At 52.2% G+C, this 19,658-nt stretch overlaps 1 protein-coding gene and 2 long non-coding RNA genes across 7 annotated transcripts in view; 1 reads left to right on the top strand and 2 right to left on the bottom strand.

Annotated features, from left to right (window-relative positions):
- H6PD (hexose-6-phosphate dehydrogenase/glucose 1-dehydrogenase) overlaps nt 1–1,819 on the bottom strand; it is a 27,761-nt gene extending 25,942 nt beyond the window's left edge. Inside the window, exons 1-2 of one of the 5 annotated variants that reach the window (XM_040460516.1) lie at nt 1,755–1,819; nt 354–503 (exon numbers count right to left, since the gene is read on the bottom strand). In XM_040460516.1, coding sequence (XP_040316450.1) covers nt 354–503; nt 1,755–1,804 — 200 coding nt within the window. In that variant the 5' untranslated portion in view covers nt 1,805–1,819. Of the gene's footprint in view, nt 1–353; nt 504–715; nt 818–918; nt 1,214–1,741 lie in introns of those variants that run through there. The other 4 variants (XM_040460523.1, XM_040460509.1, XM_040460533.1 and 1 more) reach the window with 4 other exon arrangements.
- A 2,143-nt stretch (nt 1,820–3,962) lies between these two features.
- LOC121020504 (uncharacterized) lies at nt 3,963–15,518 on the bottom strand. Its single transcript, XR_005786167.1, has 2 exons — nt 15,293–15,518; nt 3,963–4,961 (listed from the first exon to the last, which is right to left on the bottom strand). It is a non-coding gene; the product is annotated as an uncharacterized LOC121020504 (long non-coding RNA).
- LOC121020499 (uncharacterized) lies at nt 5,386–13,194 on the top strand. The gene is made up of 3 exons (XR_005786166.1): nt 5,386–5,643; nt 12,252–12,456; nt 12,925–13,194. It is a non-coding gene; the product is annotated as an uncharacterized LOC121020499 (long non-coding RNA).
- Nucleotides 15,519–19,658: the final 4,140 nt, after the last annotated feature.

The raw sequence follows: 19,658 nt of genomic DNA, 5'->3' as shown, positions 1-19,658 counted from the left end.
AGGGGCGCGCGCGCGCGCGCGCGCGGTCAGGCCCCCGGCGAGGGGCGGAGGCGCAGGCGAGACCACGCCCCCCGGCTCGGGGTCGACCGAGGGGGGGGGGAGGCGGAGCCTCCCGGATGATTTCTTGGTTAGCGTAGAGAGGGCGGGACTTCAGAGTGAAGTGGGCGGGCAAGCGGCCGGCCGCCCCTCCGCACCGGGTTCTGCGGTTCTGCGGTGCATCTTTAGGGGCTGCCCTCTGAGACACCCGAATAGTGGAAGGAAGTGGCGGTGTCGCGGAGGAAGCCTGGGAGCCGGGTGGCCGGGTCCTCCCCAGCATCTGGCAGAAGCTGCCGGACCTGGAACAGGTTACTTGCCTCCTCGGGCCTCGCTCTTCTCCGTCTGTACAGTGAGCAGCTTGGTCCGGCTCACTTTCAGAGCCCAGAAGTCGTGATATAGGGGTCGGAGAGCACGCTATTGCCGGGCCTCCACGTTCAGCTTCAAATCTCTGCTTACACCCGTGTGACCTTGAAGACACAAACCAGAAGCTCAGTTACTTCGTCTGTACAATGGGACGATGAGAGCATGGCCTTTTCTCTAGGGCGGTGGTGAGGTGGATACGTGAGATAACACGGTCAGCTGCTTCTGTCAGCACCCAGTCGATGGCATGTGAGCCCTCTACCCCCGTCCTCGCCAGTGTCCTGCAGTATCTGACCCTCACCCTGCAGCAACCTCGTACCTACTTTCTCCCAGCCCTACAGGCTGTCAGGGCCCCTAGTGGCGCCCCAGCCATTAGAGAGGCAGCTGCTCCTTCCTGAGAGTGACGGTCCTGAATGACCTCGGGCTAATTAAGTCAGGGCCACCCAGGACCACCTCCTGGATGTAGACCCCCCCCATCCCTACTCCCAGAGCACCTTAGCTCCGCCCCTTCCCCAGACCCACCTTCCTCCCACCGCAGGGACAGGAGAATGCATAGTCACCTCTGCTGAAGAGTGCAGAGCACCCAGGAGAGGGGATTCTGACTGCAGAGAAGAAAGCTTGTAGCAGCTTTTTCTTTCATGAAAGTTCCGCGAGAGGTAGAGCATTGAGAGCAAAGCAGAAGGAACTTGGCAGTGGCCAGCAAAACTGTGTGGGGCCAACAGGCCTGATTACCACACAGGATATTGGGCAAGAGGGTTCCAGGAAGGCTGGGAAGCTGGAAGGGGCTGGACCCCACTGTCATCAAGGCCAGGGGCCATCTGGGGGCCTGCAGTGAGCTGACAGCTCACTGCAGGCCCCACAAAGAATTCGGGCGGTATGCTGGGTGGGACCTGGGCGGGGGCATCGAGGAGCCAGGTACCCACTGGGCTGCCTCCACAGCTGGATGTGGGCAGGAGGGTCTAGGGGAGGGGCCAGGCAAAACAGTCTGGGAGAGGCCAGGACTCTTGGCCAAGAGCCCTTCCCATGTTCTGCAACCCTAGGTGCACCGTGCCCTCCCACAACTGTGCGAACCGGGGCTGAGGGAGGCATTATGGAAGATGGCAGGTGCCCAAAGACTGAGATGAGCCAAGGGGACCTTTCCTGGGTCCCTGTACAGCCATCATAAGGGTGATCTGCAGGTACCTTTAAAAAATTTCCCAAAGGCAAGTCAACCGTTAGCAGCCCATTAAGAATATTCGCGTGTCTCCTTAGGTGTCAGGGGGACGGGGTCTGCACCTAGGATGAAATGAGCCAAGGATGTTACAACTGTCCTCCCCACCGACAGCTGCTCGCCCCAACTCCATACCTCCTAGTCTGACCTGGACCATCGCTTTGCCTTCTTTCCATCAGGAAAACACTTTGGTCTCATCCAGGTGTAAGCGCATTGCCCCCGCCAAACCCACAAATCTATAGCCTTGTCCAATAGGGCCTGTGATTGGCTTCTGCTCGTTTGCCAACCCGAAGCTTTGCTCATTTCTGTGCTGCCAGCAGCTACGAGACGCTCCAGGCGACATCACCGGGGGCCAGGTGTGCCCAGAACCCTCCGAAGGAAGCCGGAAGAGAAGATCAATGCCCCCCCCCCGCCCCCACCCCACCACCGGCATGTTGCGGCCCAGACGGTGTCTGTGGCTGAATTGTCAAAGAGCACCGTGGGGCTCTCTTCGCCAAGCTCTTTTTTTTTTTTTTTTTTCATCTTCCTAAACTGTGGGGTGGGCAGGAGTCAGGGTTAACTCAGCCCGCTTCACTTCACAGACATGGAAAGTGAGGCCCAGAAAGATGAATGACTCATGAGAGAGGTCTGTGGAGTTAGAAAGAAAATCACGTGGCGGGTTCTATTTTCAGAACGACTCACCAAGTCAGCTCCACTCGTTCACTCTGCTCTTTGCACCGGGAGGGGAGGGGGGGGAACAGGTGTTGTGGATTTGCAGCCACAAGTCGAGTTTTTCACCCCCAGACATGAGAAAGCTCAGCGCTTTTTCTCCCCTAAGGATGGGCTTTGTGACGTCCGCATGAAGTAGCTACAGACAATATGTTTGTTTTTCTATTGCTGCGGTGACAACTTACCACCAGTGAGTGACGAAAGCAATGCAAACGTATTATCTTACAGTCCTATGGGCCAGAGGTCCAGCGTGGGTCTCCCGGGGCTAAAACCACAGGGTTGCAGGGCGGCTACGTTCCCTTCCAGGGCAGCCCTTTTCTGGCTCATTTGGGTGCCTCCGGAAGTCAGTTCCTTGTGGTTTAGGACTGAGATCCCCGTTCCCTGGCTGGCTGTCCGCTGAGGGCCATTCTCAGCTTCCAGAAGCTACCACATTCCCTGGCATATGGTCCCTTTCCTCAGTCTTCAAAGCCAGCCACAGAGGGTTGAGTGCTTTGGCCTCACCTCCGTTTTGGGGTTCATGTTTCTGACCCTTCTGGGAAAGGGCCTCTACTTTTTAGAACCCATATATTAGATTGGGCACACTTGGATAACCCAGGATCATCTCCCATCTCAAAGTCCGTATCCTTAGGCACATCCGCAAAGTCTCTTTTGCCGTGTAAGGTGACATGAGCACAGGTTCCAGACATTAGGGCCTGGACATCTTCAGGGAGTCATTATTCTGCCTACCGCCAACTAGAACTTTCCAGACTCCTAAACCCTCTTGATTGTCCAGGATCTTTACCACATGACTTTTTACACATAACTTTACTAAAATATAATTCACATACTATATAGTTTACTCATTTAAAGCGTACAATTCAGGGGCACCTGGGTGGTTGGGTCAGTTAAGCATCTGACCCTTGGTTTTGGCTCAGGTTACAATCTCACGGTTTGTGGGATAGAGCCCCCCATCAGGCTCTGCGCTGACAGTGTGGAGCCTGCTTGGGATTCTCTCTCTCTTTCTCGCTCCCTCTCTGCTCCTCCCTGGCTTGTGCTCTCTCTCTCTCTCTCTCTTAAAATAAATAAACTCACGTTAAAAAAATAAAGCGTACAATTCATCGGTGTTTAGCAGCCACAGAGTGGGGCAGCCATCATCAAGATCAATTTAGAACAGTTTTATCACCCCAACAAGAAACCATGTACCTGTTACCCCTCACTCTCCATTTCTCCCCCACCATCTCAACCCTAGGTGGCCACTAATCCACTTTCTGTCTCTGTGATTTGCCAATTCTGGACATTACATATATGTGGAATCATATAATGGGTGGCCTCTTGTGTCTTTCTATGATACACACACACACACACACACACACACACACACACACATAACGTGTAGCAACATAATGTTTTCAAGGTTCATCCATGTTGTGGTATGTAGCGATACTTCCTTCTTTTTATCGCTAAATAATATTTGATTGCATGGGAATGCAACATTTTGTTTATCCGTTCATCAGCTCATGGACATCTGTGTGATGGGGATTTCCACTTGGGGAGCATTATGAGTAACGCTGCTATGAACATATGTATCCGTGATTTTCCGTGGACCTGGTTTTATTTCTCTTGGATACATACCTAGGAGTGGAATCGGCCAGTCGTATGGTAACTCAGCAATTTCTTGAGAAACTGCCAGAATGTTTTCGACGGTGGCTACACCGGTCTGTCTACATTCCCACCAATAATGTAGGAGAGTTGCTATTTCTCCGCCTCCTTGCCAGCGTTTGTCATCATCTGACTTCTTGATTCTAACCATGCTCGTGGGCGTGAGTTGGGATCTAACTGCGGTGTTGATTTATGTGTTCTCGATGGTTTTTGTCATTGAGTCTCTTTTCATGGGCTTATTGGCCACGTGTTTATCTTCTTTGCAAAAATGCCTAGTCAGGTTCTTTGCCCAGTTGCCAATTGGGTTATCTTTTTATTATGGAGTTGGTAGAATTCTTTATATATTCTAGATACAAGTTCCTTCCCAGATGGATGGTTTGCAAAAATTGTCTCCCATTCTGTGGGTTGTCTTTTCACTTTCTTGACGGTGGCCTTCGAAGCATAAGGGTTGTAATTCTGATGATGTCCACCTGCTCTATTTTTTCTTTGGTGGCTTGCCTTTTCAGTGTCCTATTCTACAAAGGCTTTGCCTAATCCAATGTCATGGAAATATAGGCTTGCGTTTTCTTCTAAGAGTTCAATAGTCTCAGCTCTTACATTTAGACTCTTGGTCCGTTTTGAGTTGATCTTTGTATATGACCTGAGAGGCAACGAGTTTAACTTCATTCTTTTGCATGTGGACATCCAGTTTTCCCAGGATGCTTTGTTGGACTGTCTCATAAGATGCTCCGGAAACATCTGTTTGGATAGCTGTGCAATGCTGACGTGACCAAAGTCCCTGCCCAGTCCGGTGAGACAGACCCTTGGCAGACCGATGCCTGGCAAATAATAGTCCCTTAAAAAATGCTTGCCAAGTGAATGTGGTGGAAGGTGGGGAGCCAGCCCTACCAGGTTTGGGTGTTGGCGGCCCCTCCGCTTGGCGCGTGGCCGTGAGTCACTCTGAGGGTGTCTTCTCGAAGCAGCCACCTGACAGGCGGCAGTCAGCAGTCTGAGGAGGTACATCAGTGCCCTTGAGTAAGAGAGGTAAACCAATGATGTCACTAGTGGCTGAGCCAGGTCTCAGGAAAAAAAAAAAAAATCCCAAATTTTGTTTTGAGGCTGCCTGGGAGGTAAGGGGTCGAGGGAATAGAAGAGAGAGGGCTGGGGAGCAGCCGGCCTGAATGTGAACCAGGACGGGGGACCGTGAGTAACAAAGCGAGGGGCTCCGGTGCTCAATCAAGGTCAGGGTTTCTTGCCTCAAGCTTCAAGAGGCAAAAGCACAGAAGAGCTCTTGGCTGGCAGATGAAATGAAAAGATAAGGCTGCTGGCAGCCGCCCCAGACATCTCTGCACCAACAAAAGCTGCATCGCATCCTTCGGGCCAAGTGGGGTTGCAGCGTGGGGACGGCCAAGCTTCTGGAGCGGGCGCCGGAGGAGCCTGGGGTCTGGGGAAGGACAGGGCACCCTTGCAGGGGAAACGTGATGGTCAGCAGGACCTCACGAGACAGAGGCCGGCTTCCCGTTGGCCTCTCCAGGAAGCAGGCACCGTCTGCCTTTCCCAGCCCTGACGCTGCAGCTGTCTTGTCTGGGGCCGGGAGTTTGGAAGCCTCTGGTGAGCCAGCAGCTCCCAGGAGGCTACAGGGTCACAGCAGGGGATACCTCCACAGTCATCGGCCCCCTCCACCCCTCCCCTCTGCAGCCGTGGAAATACAGGTAAGGCGCCCCTCATTCATCTGTCCGGTACTCACGACATGCCAGGAGTCTAGGCTCAGGGGAGGCGACTGTGACCAAGGCCCCTGTCCTCGAGGAGCTTCTATTCTACTCCAAGCGGAGGGGTGTGGTGGGGAGGTGTAAAAAAGAAAGTACAGAGGCCCCCGAGACAGGAAACAGCGTGGCATCTCGGAAGAACTGGGAGGGATCCCGTGTGGCCAGACCACCGAGCGAGAATTGGCCTGAGACTGGCGGTAGGCGCCCGTGAGGAATGTGGATTTTCTTCTAACATACAGCAGAGGGCTCTGGGAATCGTAAGGAGGAGAGCAACACGATCAGTGTTCGTTTTGGAAGAGTCCCCAGGGTTCCTGGGCCACAGGCTTAGAGGAGAAGCACATTGAGAGGGTGGGGGGTCATCAAAGGGTCCAGACAGGCTGGGGTGGGGGGCACAGCTCCAGGGGGTTTTGAAAGGCGTGATTAGTGGGGCGCCTGGGGGACTCTGTTGGTTAAGCATCCGACTCTTGATCTCGGCTCAGGTCGTGATCTCACGGTGTCGTGGGTTCGAGCCCCACATCGGGCTCTGTGCACCGAGCACGTGGACGTAGCCTGCTTGGGATTCCCCCTCTCTCCTTGTCTCTGCCCTTGCCCCCGCCCCTCAGAGCTCTCTCTGTCCTTCTCAAAATAAATAAATAAACTTAAAAAAAAAAAAAAAGGTGTGATGAGTACTCAGGTATGGCAAGGCCAACCGATTAGGAGATAATGTCATTGGAAGGGTAGTTTGTTACGGTTCCCAGGAAGGAGGACCCCTGTGCTGCCCACACGGGACCACGTGAGGAAGCCCCAGGGCCAGTCAGAAGGCAGAGGGAGACGGAAAGTGTGCACAAAGCCTTCCCGTGGGAAAGCATAGGCAAGGCAGGGTCCACAGGCTTAGGACTGGCTAGTTTGAATAGTTGAGGCAGGTTCTGGGGCACGGGGGCTGCCCCCTCGCTGTGTACCTGGTTCCCGGTGATTCGGGAAGCAGGTGGCCTCAAGTGTGAAAGCCTCACGGAGGAGGTGGATGGGAGTGTAGGCTCTGGATTGGTGGGTTTGTGTGTGCAATGCACACTCCAGGGTAAATCGTTTGCGATCTCTAGGAATTGGCTAGCCTTGGGAGGGCAGTCCTTCCAGAGCCAGCCAGGCTGCAGATGTCAGAGCATCAGGGGGGCTCCTCTGTTTCGTAGACAGAAGCTTGGGAGAGGACATTGACAGGATTGGCTGATGGGTTAGACACAGGGATGAGAGAGGAAGGATCCCCAAATAGGGGGGCTTTTGGTATAAGCAGTTGGGTCTCTCACTGTTGAAACAAGTCTTTGGGGGGCCAGGAGACATAGCTATCCCCCAGGGAGCTTAAACTCTTGTAGGGAAGGCCAGCTTCAAGTAGGGAAGGTTGACAGGTCAAAGTCAGTGGCATTAGGCTCCCTGAAGTATGAGCGGACCTTGCCTTAAATCACAGGAATGTTGCTAAAAGAATATTGCATACTACATAGTACCTATGAATACATACAAATACATAGTTCATAGTAACCATTTAGAAGTCTTTGCTCTCCATGGACTTATATCCATTTCAGAGACCGTGACTTCCATGGCGGGGGCCTCTGCTGCCATAGTCCAGGAATATAATGCTTCCCCTAAACCCACCTTATCTGTGTTAGAAAATCTCTTCATACGGGGCGCCTGGGTGGTGCAGTCGGTTAAGCGTCCGACTTCAGCCAGGTCACGATCTCACGGTCCGTGAGTTCGAGCCCCGCGTCGGGCTCTGGGCTGATGGCTCAGAGCCTGGAGCCTGTTTCTGATTCTGTGTCTCCCTCTCTCTCTGCCCCTCCCCCGTTCATGCTCTGTGTCTCTCTGTCCCCAAAAAATAAATAAACGTTAAAAAAAATTTTTTTAATAAAAAAAAAAAAGAAAATCTCTTCATAGGAATTTAAGACGGAGCCTTTCAAACATATGCTCTTTTGACCATGTAAATAAATGCCTTTTCACTTTCTTGTTTTGTAAGATCGTATTTCATTAATTTCCATTACATATAACAGTAAATAACTTCTCATATTATTTTGAATCAAGAGTTGAAGGATAGCACCCGTGACATAAAATAATTCCTGTGTGGTTTGATTTGATGGTATAGGCTGATGTATTTATACCTGTCACAAAGCTAGAAAGGAGTCTCTCCCTAGAATATAACCTCGACCTGGTAAGGGACCAGATGAGTGGGGGATGCTATAACACCTAAGTTAACATTCTCCAGTTCTTGATCATTTAGATGCCCCACGGCATCGACTGTGAGGGTGGAAATATTGACTGTTGGTGACAAATTTGATTGTGTGGCTTGGGCCAGGTGATGAAGGACTTGAGTGGCTTTCCCTACCCAGCCTCCCTTGATGTTTGAACAGCCCCATCACATCAACTGGAATTCACATATTGGAAATAATCATACAGGGGCGCCTGGGCGGCTCAGTGGGTTAAGCATCCGACTCTTGGTTTCGGCTCAGGTCATGATCTCACAGTCGTTAGATCGAACCCCACGTGGGGCTCCACGCTGGGTGTGGAACCTGCTTAAGATTCTCTCTCTCTCTCTCTCTCTCTCTCTCTCTGCCCTTCACCCCTCACTCTGTCCAAAAAAAAAAAAAAGGCTGATCAAATATCTATTGTCATTGTTTTTTAGCCTCTTTTTTATGGCAAGTGTCTTGTCAACTATACTCTAAACACTTTGAAGGTGAACTGTCCAGTGGCAACTATACCTTAGGAACACAAATCTCTCCCCAACACCCAGCGCCAGGCTCTCCTCAGCACATATTTGTATTAAATACTCTCCGTAATACGTGTATAAATGGGTGAATTAATTAATATATCACAGCTGGCAGCTGACAGACCTTTGTCAGATGAACCTTCTTTTCACACAAAAAGTCACATTTGGTTGTGCATCGAAGGACACCATCAAGAGAGTGAAAGAACACCCTGCAGAATGGGAGAGAATTCTGCAAATCTCATGTCCGATACAGGGTCAGTATGCAGAATATAGAGAGAACTCTTACAACTCAACAACAAAAAAAAACCAGACAACCCAATTCAGAAATGAGCGAAGGACTTGAACAGACATTTCTCTAAAGAAGATGGTAAGATGTATGATGGCCAATAGGCACATGAGAAGATGCTCAGCATCATTAGCCATCAAATCAAAACCACAGTGAGGTACCACTCGCACCCACTAGGAAGACTCCAACCAAACCAACCAAACAAACAAAGGGGGAGAGTAACAAGCATTGGTGAAGACGTAGAGAACATGGAACGGTCATGCGTTGCTGGTGGGGTCGTACAGCAGTGCACTTGCTGCTGTTCCAAGGTTCTGAGGTCCCTCAAAAAGTCAAACATAGAATTACTATATGATCCAGCAATGCCAATTCTAGGTACGAAGGGAAGGCACGGACTCAGACACTTGTACACCAACGACCACGGCAGCATTATTCACAACAGTCAAGAAGTGGAAACCACCCAAGTGTCGGTCAACGGATGAACAGATAAATGAAATGTGGTCTATCCCTACACGGAAATATTCGGACACGAGAAGGAAGGACATTCTGCCACGTGCCACAGCATGGATGGATGTTGAAGACGTTATGTTTTAGTGCAAGAAGCCGGACACAAAAGGACAAATAATGTATGGCTCCGCTTACATGTGATACCTAAGTCAGGCACATGCAAGGGGATGGAACGCACAATGACGGGTGCCAGGGCCAGGGGAGGGGGAAGTTTAATGGGGACCGAGCTTCTGTCTGGGGACAGGAAAAAAGGCTTGGAATTGGTTGGCGGTGATGGCTACTCAACATTGTGAATGGTTCTTTTTGGTGTTGTTGTTTTGTTTTTGTTTTTAAAGTTTATCTACTTAGGGGTGCCTGGGTGGCTCAGTTGGTTAAGCATCTGACTTCAGCTCAGGTCATGATCTCCCAGTTCGTGGGTTTGAGGCCTGCGCCGGGCTCTGTGCTGATGGTTCGGAGCCTGGAGCCTCCTTCAGATTCTGTGTCTCCCTCTCTCTCTGCCCCTCCCCGGCTCGAGCTCTGTCTATCTCTGTCTCTCAAAAATAAATAAAACATTAAAGAAATTTAAAAAATAAAAAATAAAGTTTATCTCTTTATTTTGAGAGAGAGAGGGAGGGACAGAGAGTGAGAGAGAGAGAGAGAGAGAGAGAGAGAGAGAGAGAGAGAATCCCAAGCAAGCTCTTCTGTCAGCACAGAGCCCAATGCGGGGCTCGAACTCACAAACCACGAGATCAGGACCTGAGCCAAAACCAAGAGTCGGACGCCCAACTGACTGAGCCACGCAGGCACCCCAAGGTGGTGAATGTGTAATGCCACTGAATTGTATGCTCAAAAATGATTTAAATGGTAAATGGTAAATTGTTGTCACAATTTTCAAAGTCACTAAAAAGAAACGTTAAGTCACATTGGGGCAGCGTCCTGTGGACAAGATGCTGAGAGGCACTTGGCTCATAGAGCAGCATTTAATTAGGGTGCCCATTTGTCTCTCCTGCACCCCAGGATTAGGACAGGCCAGCCACCCCTCTACCTTTGTCTGGAGAGGGTCGGGCACAGGGAGGTTTATCCCAGAGGCTGACATCGGCCAGGACTGGGACAGCTTTCATGTGGCAGATATGGGAACTTCTTCGAGGGCCCAGCCCCCGTCTCCCCTGCTCCCTGTCCCTCCCGACGCCCCACCAATGCCTGTCCAGCCGCAATTTTATTGTAAAAGGCGAATTATGTGTTAGTTTAAGTCAGACACTTTGCCTTGATGACCAGTCCAGTGTGGGAGAACATGTGAGTCCCTGTTACAAAATAAAAAGGCACGTGAAATTCAAGCACATGCCAGGGTCTCTGAAACACTACATTCCCAGAACGCAGGCAATTGGGTAAGACAAGAGGGATGTTCTCCTAATTCTTCTAGAATTAAGCACTGCATGGATGAGGCCCCAAATGAGTTTATCCGTAATACATTCCAGGGTAATGTTAGAGCGAGGCTCCCAGGTACTCGAAGAAATCCACATCGCAAATAGAACCCTAAGGAGTGCGGCTCTGCCCAAACAGGTATTTAGAGGTGAGGCGGGAATCGTAAATGGAGCCCTACCTAATGCGCGGTGTGCTAATCGTGTTTCCCTGCAATTGCAAGATTAACCCTGGCATGTCTTTAAAGCTTTTGTGTCTAGGGGCACCTGCGTGGCTCAGTCTGTTAAGCGTCCGACTTTGGCTCAGGTCATGATCTCATGTCATGAGTTCGAGCCCCGCATCAGGCTCTCTGATGTCAGCGGAGAGCCCACTTCAGATACTCTGTCTCTCTCTCTCTCTCTCTCTCTCTCTGTCCCTCCCCTGCTCACGTGCTCTCTCTCAAAAATAAATACACTTAACAAAAATTTTAAAAATTAAATTATAAAGTTTATTCATTTATTTTGCAAGAGAGGTGGGGGCGGGGGGAAAGAGTGAGCAGGGGAGAGGCAGGAAAGAGAGAGAATCCCAAGCAGGCTCTGAGCTGCCAGCCCAGAGCCCGGCTCAGGGCCCGATCCCACCAACACGAGATCACGACCTGAGCCGAAATCGAGTCAGCCACTTAAGCTTAACTGACTGAGCCACCCGGGCGCCCCAGCAGGCTTTCGGTGCCACCAAACCGGGCACTTTGGAAGGGCTCACCCTTACTGTTCTTTTGATTCTAGTGAAAACACTTTCTCTAGCTGGTCTTTTGTTATTGGCAATTCCACCCCTAGCCCCTGGAGATCCGAGCTCTCCCTCTGGTTCCCCCTCCAGGCTCTCCTATCTCATCTTTCGGGAAAGATCTCCGAACTCTCCCAGACCCACACCTGGTCTCCGGAAGCTCCCGCCTTGGACCAGCGGTCGGGGAAAGAACGTCACTGCCAGGGGCAGGTTTAGCCAGATGCAGATTTCTCAGGGGAGGGCTGCATCCCTGGCCCTGGGGGGGGCAGGTGCCTGCCCTGTGAGTTCTCTCCTCCTAAAGATCCTTCCAGGCAGCGGGAGGGAAGGGGGAAAACAAGCCCCTGCTCCTCCACCAGGGGGCGATACTCACAAGACACTGATCCCTGGAAAAAACATTCTTTCCCTGACCTCAAACGTGCTGCCTGCTCTTTCTTCCTCGACCTGGTCACTGAAATACCGGGTGCAAAGTGGTCCAGCTGTCCACACCTCGTGCTGGAATGGGGGGGGGATCCTGGCCTCTAAACACTGAATGGAGCCGGGGTCCCCTAGAACATCCCTCTACACACGCTTTTCATGACCAAAGATGGAAGGCAAAGCAAGGATTTCTTTCCTTCATCTTTTAAGAGCTTTGCTTAATACTGAATCTAAAAGGTAGAAAATTCTCAGCAGAACTTCAGGGACCCATGCAGATCATGACATGACTTTGGGGGGTGGGGGCAGAAAATTGCTCCCAAACACGAGTCACCGGTAAGAGCGCTCGGGGTTATTGAAGGTCTGCGCGGCCCGCACGGGGCCTCAGTGGACTGGAATTCTGCTATGGATGAGTTTTGTCAGGAATATTAATTTTTGTCAGGAATATTCCACCGGGACCCTCCTTCCCAGGCACACAGATTCAGTCTCTTCACCCAACCTACTTAGGATGCAACCCAGGCACCCTCTCGGACCATTTCACACGCGTTTATCACCTCCGGGAATGCTCACCCGTCGTTCCAGCCCCCCATCCTCGCACCCTGCCCAGCACATGGTAGGATCTGGACCCCAGTTGAAATCTAAGCACGGGAAGCGGGGAGAGCTCCGCAGAGACCAGGTATTTAGTCTTCAAAGAGTCTACTCTTTTCCTTAAGAACATCCTTTTTAATTAGATTTTAGGCATAAAAAAAAAAATCAATCCGGTGCTTTATTTTATTACTCTTCTGATATATTAAACTGTGCCCTTGGTGGCTTAGAACTGTAACCAGAAGAGTCTATAAAACAAAACAGTAGGCAAGATAAAATTGCCTATATTTTTAAAAAGTGGGCCCTTAACCTCCTCCTGCAGAAAAGGCCAAGGGCCCTAACAGACAGGAGAGAGGACACAGTTTTCTATGGAGCCGTTTGCCTACCCAGTATCCATTCTCCCTTTCTTCTAGTAACGGACCCTTGATTTTATTCAGTGAGGCACCACGCACAGTTATAACACTGCACTTCAAGCTTCTTTTGCAGCTAAAAATGGCCTCCTGACTGCCATGTGCTTTTTTCATTTTCTTCCTCCACCTGCTCCTTGCTTGTTGCCCAGAATGCTGATGTGACAACTGGAGCTTCAGCAACTCTTTTGGCTCATGAGGCACCTGTGAGACAGGAAGGCTAAGAGTAGAAGCAGAGAAAAAGAGGAGGAGCCCAGGTCCGTGGTCACCCTGTGGAGCTACCCAGGTATCCCAGGACCTTGAACCTCTAGAATTTTTTTTTTTAACGTGAAAGAGAAATTTCCATTGTGTTTGTTGCAGCTTCTGTCACTCACACAGTTCTTATCTGTTACGCATGTCATAAAGGATCACGTAAGCACCAATGTATTTATTTTACCCATTTTGGTTTTTTTTTAATGTTTTTAAATGTTTATATTTATTTTTGAGACAGAGAGAGACAGAGCGTGAGCAGGGGAGGGGCAGAGAGAGAGAGGGAGACACAGAATCCGAAGCAGGCTCCCGGCTCTGAGCTGTCAGCACAGAGCCCAATGTGGGGCTCGAACCCACGAACCGTGAGATCATGACCTGAGCTGAAATCCAGAGTCGGATGCTTAACCAACTGAGCCACCCTGGCGCCCCTTTATTTTACCCATTTTGGAAGAACATCTTTCTGGAATGCATTGCTCTCTTGCCTTTTTTAAACCAAGCGTGCGGTGAACATCTAGGGTCGCTCGATATAACACAGGACACCCGGTGAATTTGAATTTCAGATAAGCAACAGATAATTTTTTGGTATACGCATATCCCCAGTATTGCACAGGACATACTCATACTAAATAGTAATGTGGTGTTCATCTGAAATTCAGATTTAACTGGGAGTCCCACATTTTTATTTGCTAACTCTGCCAGCCCTCACGGAACAGACTGTTTTCCTGCTGTTACTCATGCTGATGTGTGCGGTGATGCTGTGGGGGCCTATCGAGACGTGTCGGGCTTTTAGCCCTTCTGTGAAATGGACCCAGGTTGCCATGCTTTTCCCTTTTATTCCACGCTTCCTAATGCTTCCCTATCTTCTTTGGTCATCAGTCTGTCGGTAGCCCTGTCTGTTGCTCTAACAGGCATGTCTGTCCTACCCCTTTCCTCATTGGTGATGTGCCCTGATAACCTGTGGATGAACACCGCCTTCAGAGGGGCGCGCCCCGAGACCGGAAGTCTGGGTTCGACCCCAGGTCCCCCCACCCCCACCCCGAGTCACCGTGGGCAGCTCATCCAACCCATGTGAGCTTGGATTCCTGCTTAGATAATATGGGGGGGGGGGGGGGGATTAGAGCTGCCTCGTGGGTTATGTGAGGCTTAACTGTGGGAACTGCTGGGGCCGTGCCTGGCCCTCCCTAGGCCCTCAGCAGATGGGGTAATTGTCGTGCGGTGGGCTCAGCGACCGGCTAAGCAAACTGGAGAAACAGAGATCTAAGGAGAGAGCTTCTATGAGTAAAACATGAGCAACAGGGATGAGGAGGTTGCTGAGAGGGGGTGCAGGAGGGAGGCCGGGGGGGCCGAGCACTGAAGTCACAGGAGAGCGTGAGGACACATGCCCAGCCAGTGTGGGTGGTGCCGGTGGACAGCGTGGGCATTGTTATCTGTTCCCCCAAATTCACGTGCTCAAACCCTGACCCCCAGCACCCCAGAATGTGGCTGTTCCGGAGACGGGGTCTTTCAAGGGGTGTTTAAGTTAAAATGAGGCCGTTGGGGTGAGCCCTGACCCAATCTGACTGGTGGCCTTATAAGAAGAGGAGGTTAGGACACAGACGGGCACAGAGGGATGACCACGTGAGGACACGGGGAGAGGACGGCCATCTGTAAACCAAGGAGAGAGGCCCCAGGAGAAACCGGCCCCTGCGGATGCCTTGATCTCAGACTTCCAGACCCCAGAACTGAGAAAATAAATTTCCCTTGTTTAAGCTGCCCCGTCGGCGGTACTTTGTTAAGGCAGCCCCCTAGCAAACTAGTACAGGTGTGGAAACAGAAGGTTCTGGAAAGACAGCAGCAGGCCGAGTGCCCGCGTGCCACAGTTCCTCCCTTTATCCAACAGATATTATTATTGTTATTGCCGTCCTTATTGATGTCAGGGAGTTCAGCAAGGAACACGGTCCTTCCCATGACAGGGACAGAAACCCAAGAGAAGAAGAAACTACAGAACCAACCACAGGCAGCGGGGAGGGGGGGGGGGGGGCCCGGCGGGGGGGGGGGTGAGGAGCCGGGAGACAGGCGCTGGGCCAGGGAACCGGTCAGAAGAGGCTCCGAGGGTGGGGGGCAGGGGCCAGCTGGAGAAAGTTCCAGGTAAGGGAACTGCAAGGGGGCATTTAAAGGAACCCAAAGGAGGCCAGTGCTGCAGGAGCCCAGCCCGGCACGAAGGAGAGAGGCCAAGAGGAGGCCGGGGGTGGGTGAGGTGGGCCTGGGCCCCAGCGAGGCGTTCGCACTTACCTTGAGATGGGGGGCAGCTCAGAGGGGCCGTGCGTCTAGAGAAGGTCCGCTCCTCCCGGCCGCGCTGGAAATGGCAGGGCTGACCCCCAGGGGTGTCACCCGAGAGGCCACAATTCGGGCCTCTGGGGAGCCAAGTCTCTCTGAGGCAGGAACACCAGAAGTCGCCAGGTGGTGGAGGTCATAAGTTTGCCTGGAGCGGATGAAGCATCCCACGGGGCACAGAGAGAAAAGAAAAGGAATGTGTTCATTCATTCATTCATTCATTCATTCACAGATGTGCATACAGCCTCTACCCCATGCCCGGCCCTGATCTGGTGCTGAGGACTCAGCAGTAACGGAACAGCCAACCTCTCCGCCTTGGGGGAGGTTGCATTCCAGGGCAGGGGACACATAATAACACACATATAAGTGTACCATGTCAAGGCGTGAAGAGAAGCACAGCGGGGCAAGGAACAGGGGGGGGGGGGGGGGTGGTCCTAGTGTGCTGTTTGGCAGAAGGGAAGGGCTCTCCCTTCCCAGAAGGGTAGGGGGCATTTGGGCACAGACCAAAAGATGTGGCTTCCATAACCAGGGTGGTAATTTCAAGGACCCCGGGAATGCTTCCTCGCCCCGGAATATATCTTTCCTCCGGCTTCCGGGGCCTGGAAATGCCCCTGTCAGCCCTCTGCAGGCATGGTCTCCGTCCTTCTGTTAAACACGGACGCTCCCGGGAGGAAGGCCAGCATAAGCCAGTGAACCTGCAGCATCTTGGCCGAAAGACACCGACCGACAATCGGTGCCGAGCAAAGTCACCTTTAGTCCAGGGTGCACAGAAGCTGGATGGAGCTGTCCCCTGCTCTACGCACGGTATGTGCTCCCCAAACACCTTTAAAAACGGACAAGTGAGAAGACCCCCGTGGGGCGTCTGTAAGCCGGTGGGTCTGATGCCCGGGGGTTTAGGGCTCTGTTTCAACACGCCAGGAGGCAGATTGGCAGGGTAGGAGATTGTCACACCGTCGCGGACAACGAAGAAGCCGGAGGAAGAGGCAATGTCTCCGTTCGGGACAGAAAGGCTGTCGCCGATCAGAAATGTATTTGACTCTGTCATCCCCGGGCCCCCACGTGGCACAGCTCAGGGTGGAATGAACTCCACACGGCCCGGTTGTCAACACGCACGGCGGAGGAGAGTCGAGGCAGAGAAAGCCTTTATCTCCTGTTGAAAACAGAAGCTGCCCTCTTGGACCCCCTCCCTGGTGATGGTGGGTTTGTGTGGGGGAGAGAAAAGGCCAAGCACATGGAAGTCATCACAGAAGGCTTTACTCATCCGGGAAGAAAAACCACTGTGGTGCATTGGACGTCCCTGGTCCCAACCCAGATGATTTGCTAGGCAAAGGTCGAGGGACTTTTTGTGAGTTAAGACGTAGGGAATCTCCTGAGTCAGATGGCAATCCGGAGCTTATCTCCAGGCAGCGCTGCTCCCCTCCCCGTTCCCCAGGGGTTCTACCTCATCCTAAAAAGGGAAAGACCCTGAAGTCAACTCCAGAGTCAGATTTTAGAAGAGCCGCCAGTTAGAACACGTTCCACAGACGTAACCCGGTTTTCTCCCGTTGTCGCTGAGCATGAAAGGGAATTGTCGCCTGTTAACCTCACATAAGGTGGCCAGTGGAGAGCACTGGGGCTGTATCTGCCTTCCACCCCCGAGAGGCCGCCGGCGTGGGGGGAGCCCTGTGAGGAGCTAGACTTACACGTATTGCTTTTCAAGGTCAAAGTTGACGGGGTCATTTGCATGCCAAAGATACAAGGCTTCAGAGGCTAAGAAGAAATCTGTTGTGTGTTAGAAACGTGTTCTTGTGGGGCGGGGGCCGGGGGGAGGGAAGAGTCGTCAGATTTGCTAAAACACCACGGGAAAGACAAGGTAAAACACGGGACCCATGATGTTGGCTGCTCCAAAAGACCGCCACCGTTCCTACGTTTCTTCTTTCCTATCGATTTAAAAACGAACGCTTGCTTCATGGTCTTTACTGACCCGGCAGGTGTTTTGCTCATCACCAGTGGCACAGTGAGATGCGCCGTGGCGTCTCCCCCCGCCCCCCTCCATTCTTAGGGTGACCCCGCACACCGCTCTGCCCAGTCCCGTGCGTGGAAAGCCTGCGAGCCCACCCCGGGTGTCCGACTGTAGATCGGCACAGAGCACGCATCCAAAAGTGCCCCATAAATATCTGCAAAAGCAACAAATCTGAGACGTGGGGTGGATGGAAAAATCAATGGTGTCGAGTTGAGAGAGAGGGAGAGAGAGAGAGGAGTGTGCAACCCCAGCATGAGTAAGCTGAAGTGTGGTTAAGAGCACAAATTCTGGAGCTGAGGGGGCCTAAATCCGGCCACTTAGTAGCTGCGTGACCTGCACTCCTTTGTGCCTTGGTTTCCTTGGCTGTAACTTGGGGACGATGACGCAGTACCTGCCTCAGAAGGCTCTTGGAAGAAATAGATAAGTCAGGGGCGCCTGGGGGGTTCAGTCGGTCGCGCGTCCCACCTCGACTCAGGTCGTGCTCTCGCGGTTTTGTGGGTTCGAGCCCCGCATCGATCAGGCTCTGGTAGCAGACATGGCATCTCACTGCTGCCGGTTCTCGTAGGAAAACTTTCGCTGGACCGGGTAGCGGGTTGGATGACGTGTGCCCCCCCCCCCACCCCCAAGATGCTGTCCCGCTGGAATCTGCGAAGATGAACTCACGTGGAAAAAGGGCGTCGGTAGATGGAATTAAGGATCTCAGAACGAGACCATGCCGAAACGGGTGGGCCCTGAATCCAGTGACAAGCGTCCTCATCAGAGGATAGACAAAAACAGCCGGGAAGGCACTGAGGGAGAAGGGCACGTGAACGCGGAGACAGAGATTGGGGCGGTGCGTCACGAGCCAGGAAAGCCAAGAATTGCCATCAGCCACCAAAAGCCAGCAGAGAGAGGTATGGGGCTCTCTCAGAGCCTCCAGAAGGAACCAAGCCTGCCAACATCTTGATTTCAGACTTGGGGCCTCTAGAACAGTGAGACAACACTTTTCTATGGTCTTAAGCCAGCAATTTTGTGGCAATTTATTACAGCAACCCTAGCAGACTGACGAAGATGATATTCCGGGTCTCGAAACCGGACTACACTGAAGAAAGCTTGCTTTGGTTCCTAAGCCTTATGCGTGGCCTTGTCCCCGGAGACAAGAAAATGACTTGGTATTTCCCCACCACTGCTCTCAAAGGCTTGAAATTCCTCGGGCTAAGTCTGCAGATCATGTGGGGGGCGGGGGGGGGGGGCGGGCGGGGAAGTGAGTGGCAGGGCAGAGAGGAGTCCTCAAGGTCAAGTGAGGAAATGGCAGAGGGAGATGGGTCACTTTAGAGAGGGCGATGACAGGCACAGGGGGACGATCAAAGGATCCGCAGATCCAAATTCTCGTCCCGGTTCTGTACTTTACTGGCAAGGGGACTATGGGTGAGGCCCTGCCATTTCCTGGGCCTCAGCCTTCCTGTCTGTGAAATGGAAGGATCGGGCCGCGCGCTCTCTGGGGTCCCTTCCACTGTGACACTCCACGCGTCTGCCGCCGTCCCCCACGGCCACCAGGGGTACCGCACGGAGGAGGGCAGTGCCAGCAGCCTGACTGCGGCTGGTCCTTGGCTCTGTCTGCCAGCACAGCCTTACCTGTGTGCCAAGGCCCCGGAGCGAGGAAGGTGGGTGAGGGTGGCAGGATGCGGTGCCCGCGGTGGCCGTGGCACTGCAGCATCATGGCCGAGCCTGTCCCAGGCAGGACGCAGGCAACAGAGCCTTCCCCCCTAGTCCGTTTAGAAACAAATCACACACACAGCGTCTCACTTCAGTGATGAAATGTACATGGAATTGATGCCATTGGTCCTTCCGAACTATTTATTTGTGAGACTTCGTCGCCCTGCCCCCGACTTTCTCCTCTGTTGTCCTTTCCCAGACTCTGAGTTTGCATTAAATTCAAAATCTGGGAAGACTTACTTCTTCTCCCCACACCCTCTTCAACTTCCCGTTTTATCTACGCTGCGTTAGCTCTCGTGGATTATACTCGGATGCGCTACTTCAACCATATCTGCATTTAAAGTGCTTCTCTCTCCTGGAATTTTCCCAATTAAATCCCTGCCTCAATTTTAAACGATAGCAACGTGCAGAGAGGCAGGAGCAAAAACTTCAAGAATCACAGACAGGTCAGGACACCATTTACACTTCGTGGCCATCTTGTAACGTTTCACGTGAACACAAATTCCTTAGATGGGGCTTTCTTGAAGGCAAGCAGAAAATAGAGATTTCCGAACTGTCGAGAATTTGCCCGTGGACAGAGAGGAATTTCCCTCTTCTTTGTACCCTGGGTCTTCCTCTGTCCTTTTT

Source organism: Herpailurus yagouaroundi, unplaced genomic scaffold (genome assembly GCF_014898765.1).
Source record: "Herpailurus yagouaroundi ecotype Mexico unplaced genomic scaffold, PumYag 77, whole genome shotgun sequence".
NCBI lineage: Eukaryota > Metazoa > Chordata > Mammalia > Carnivora > Felidae > Herpailurus > Herpailurus yagouaroundi.
This window is presented reverse-complemented; position numbering and strand designations above follow the sequence as displayed.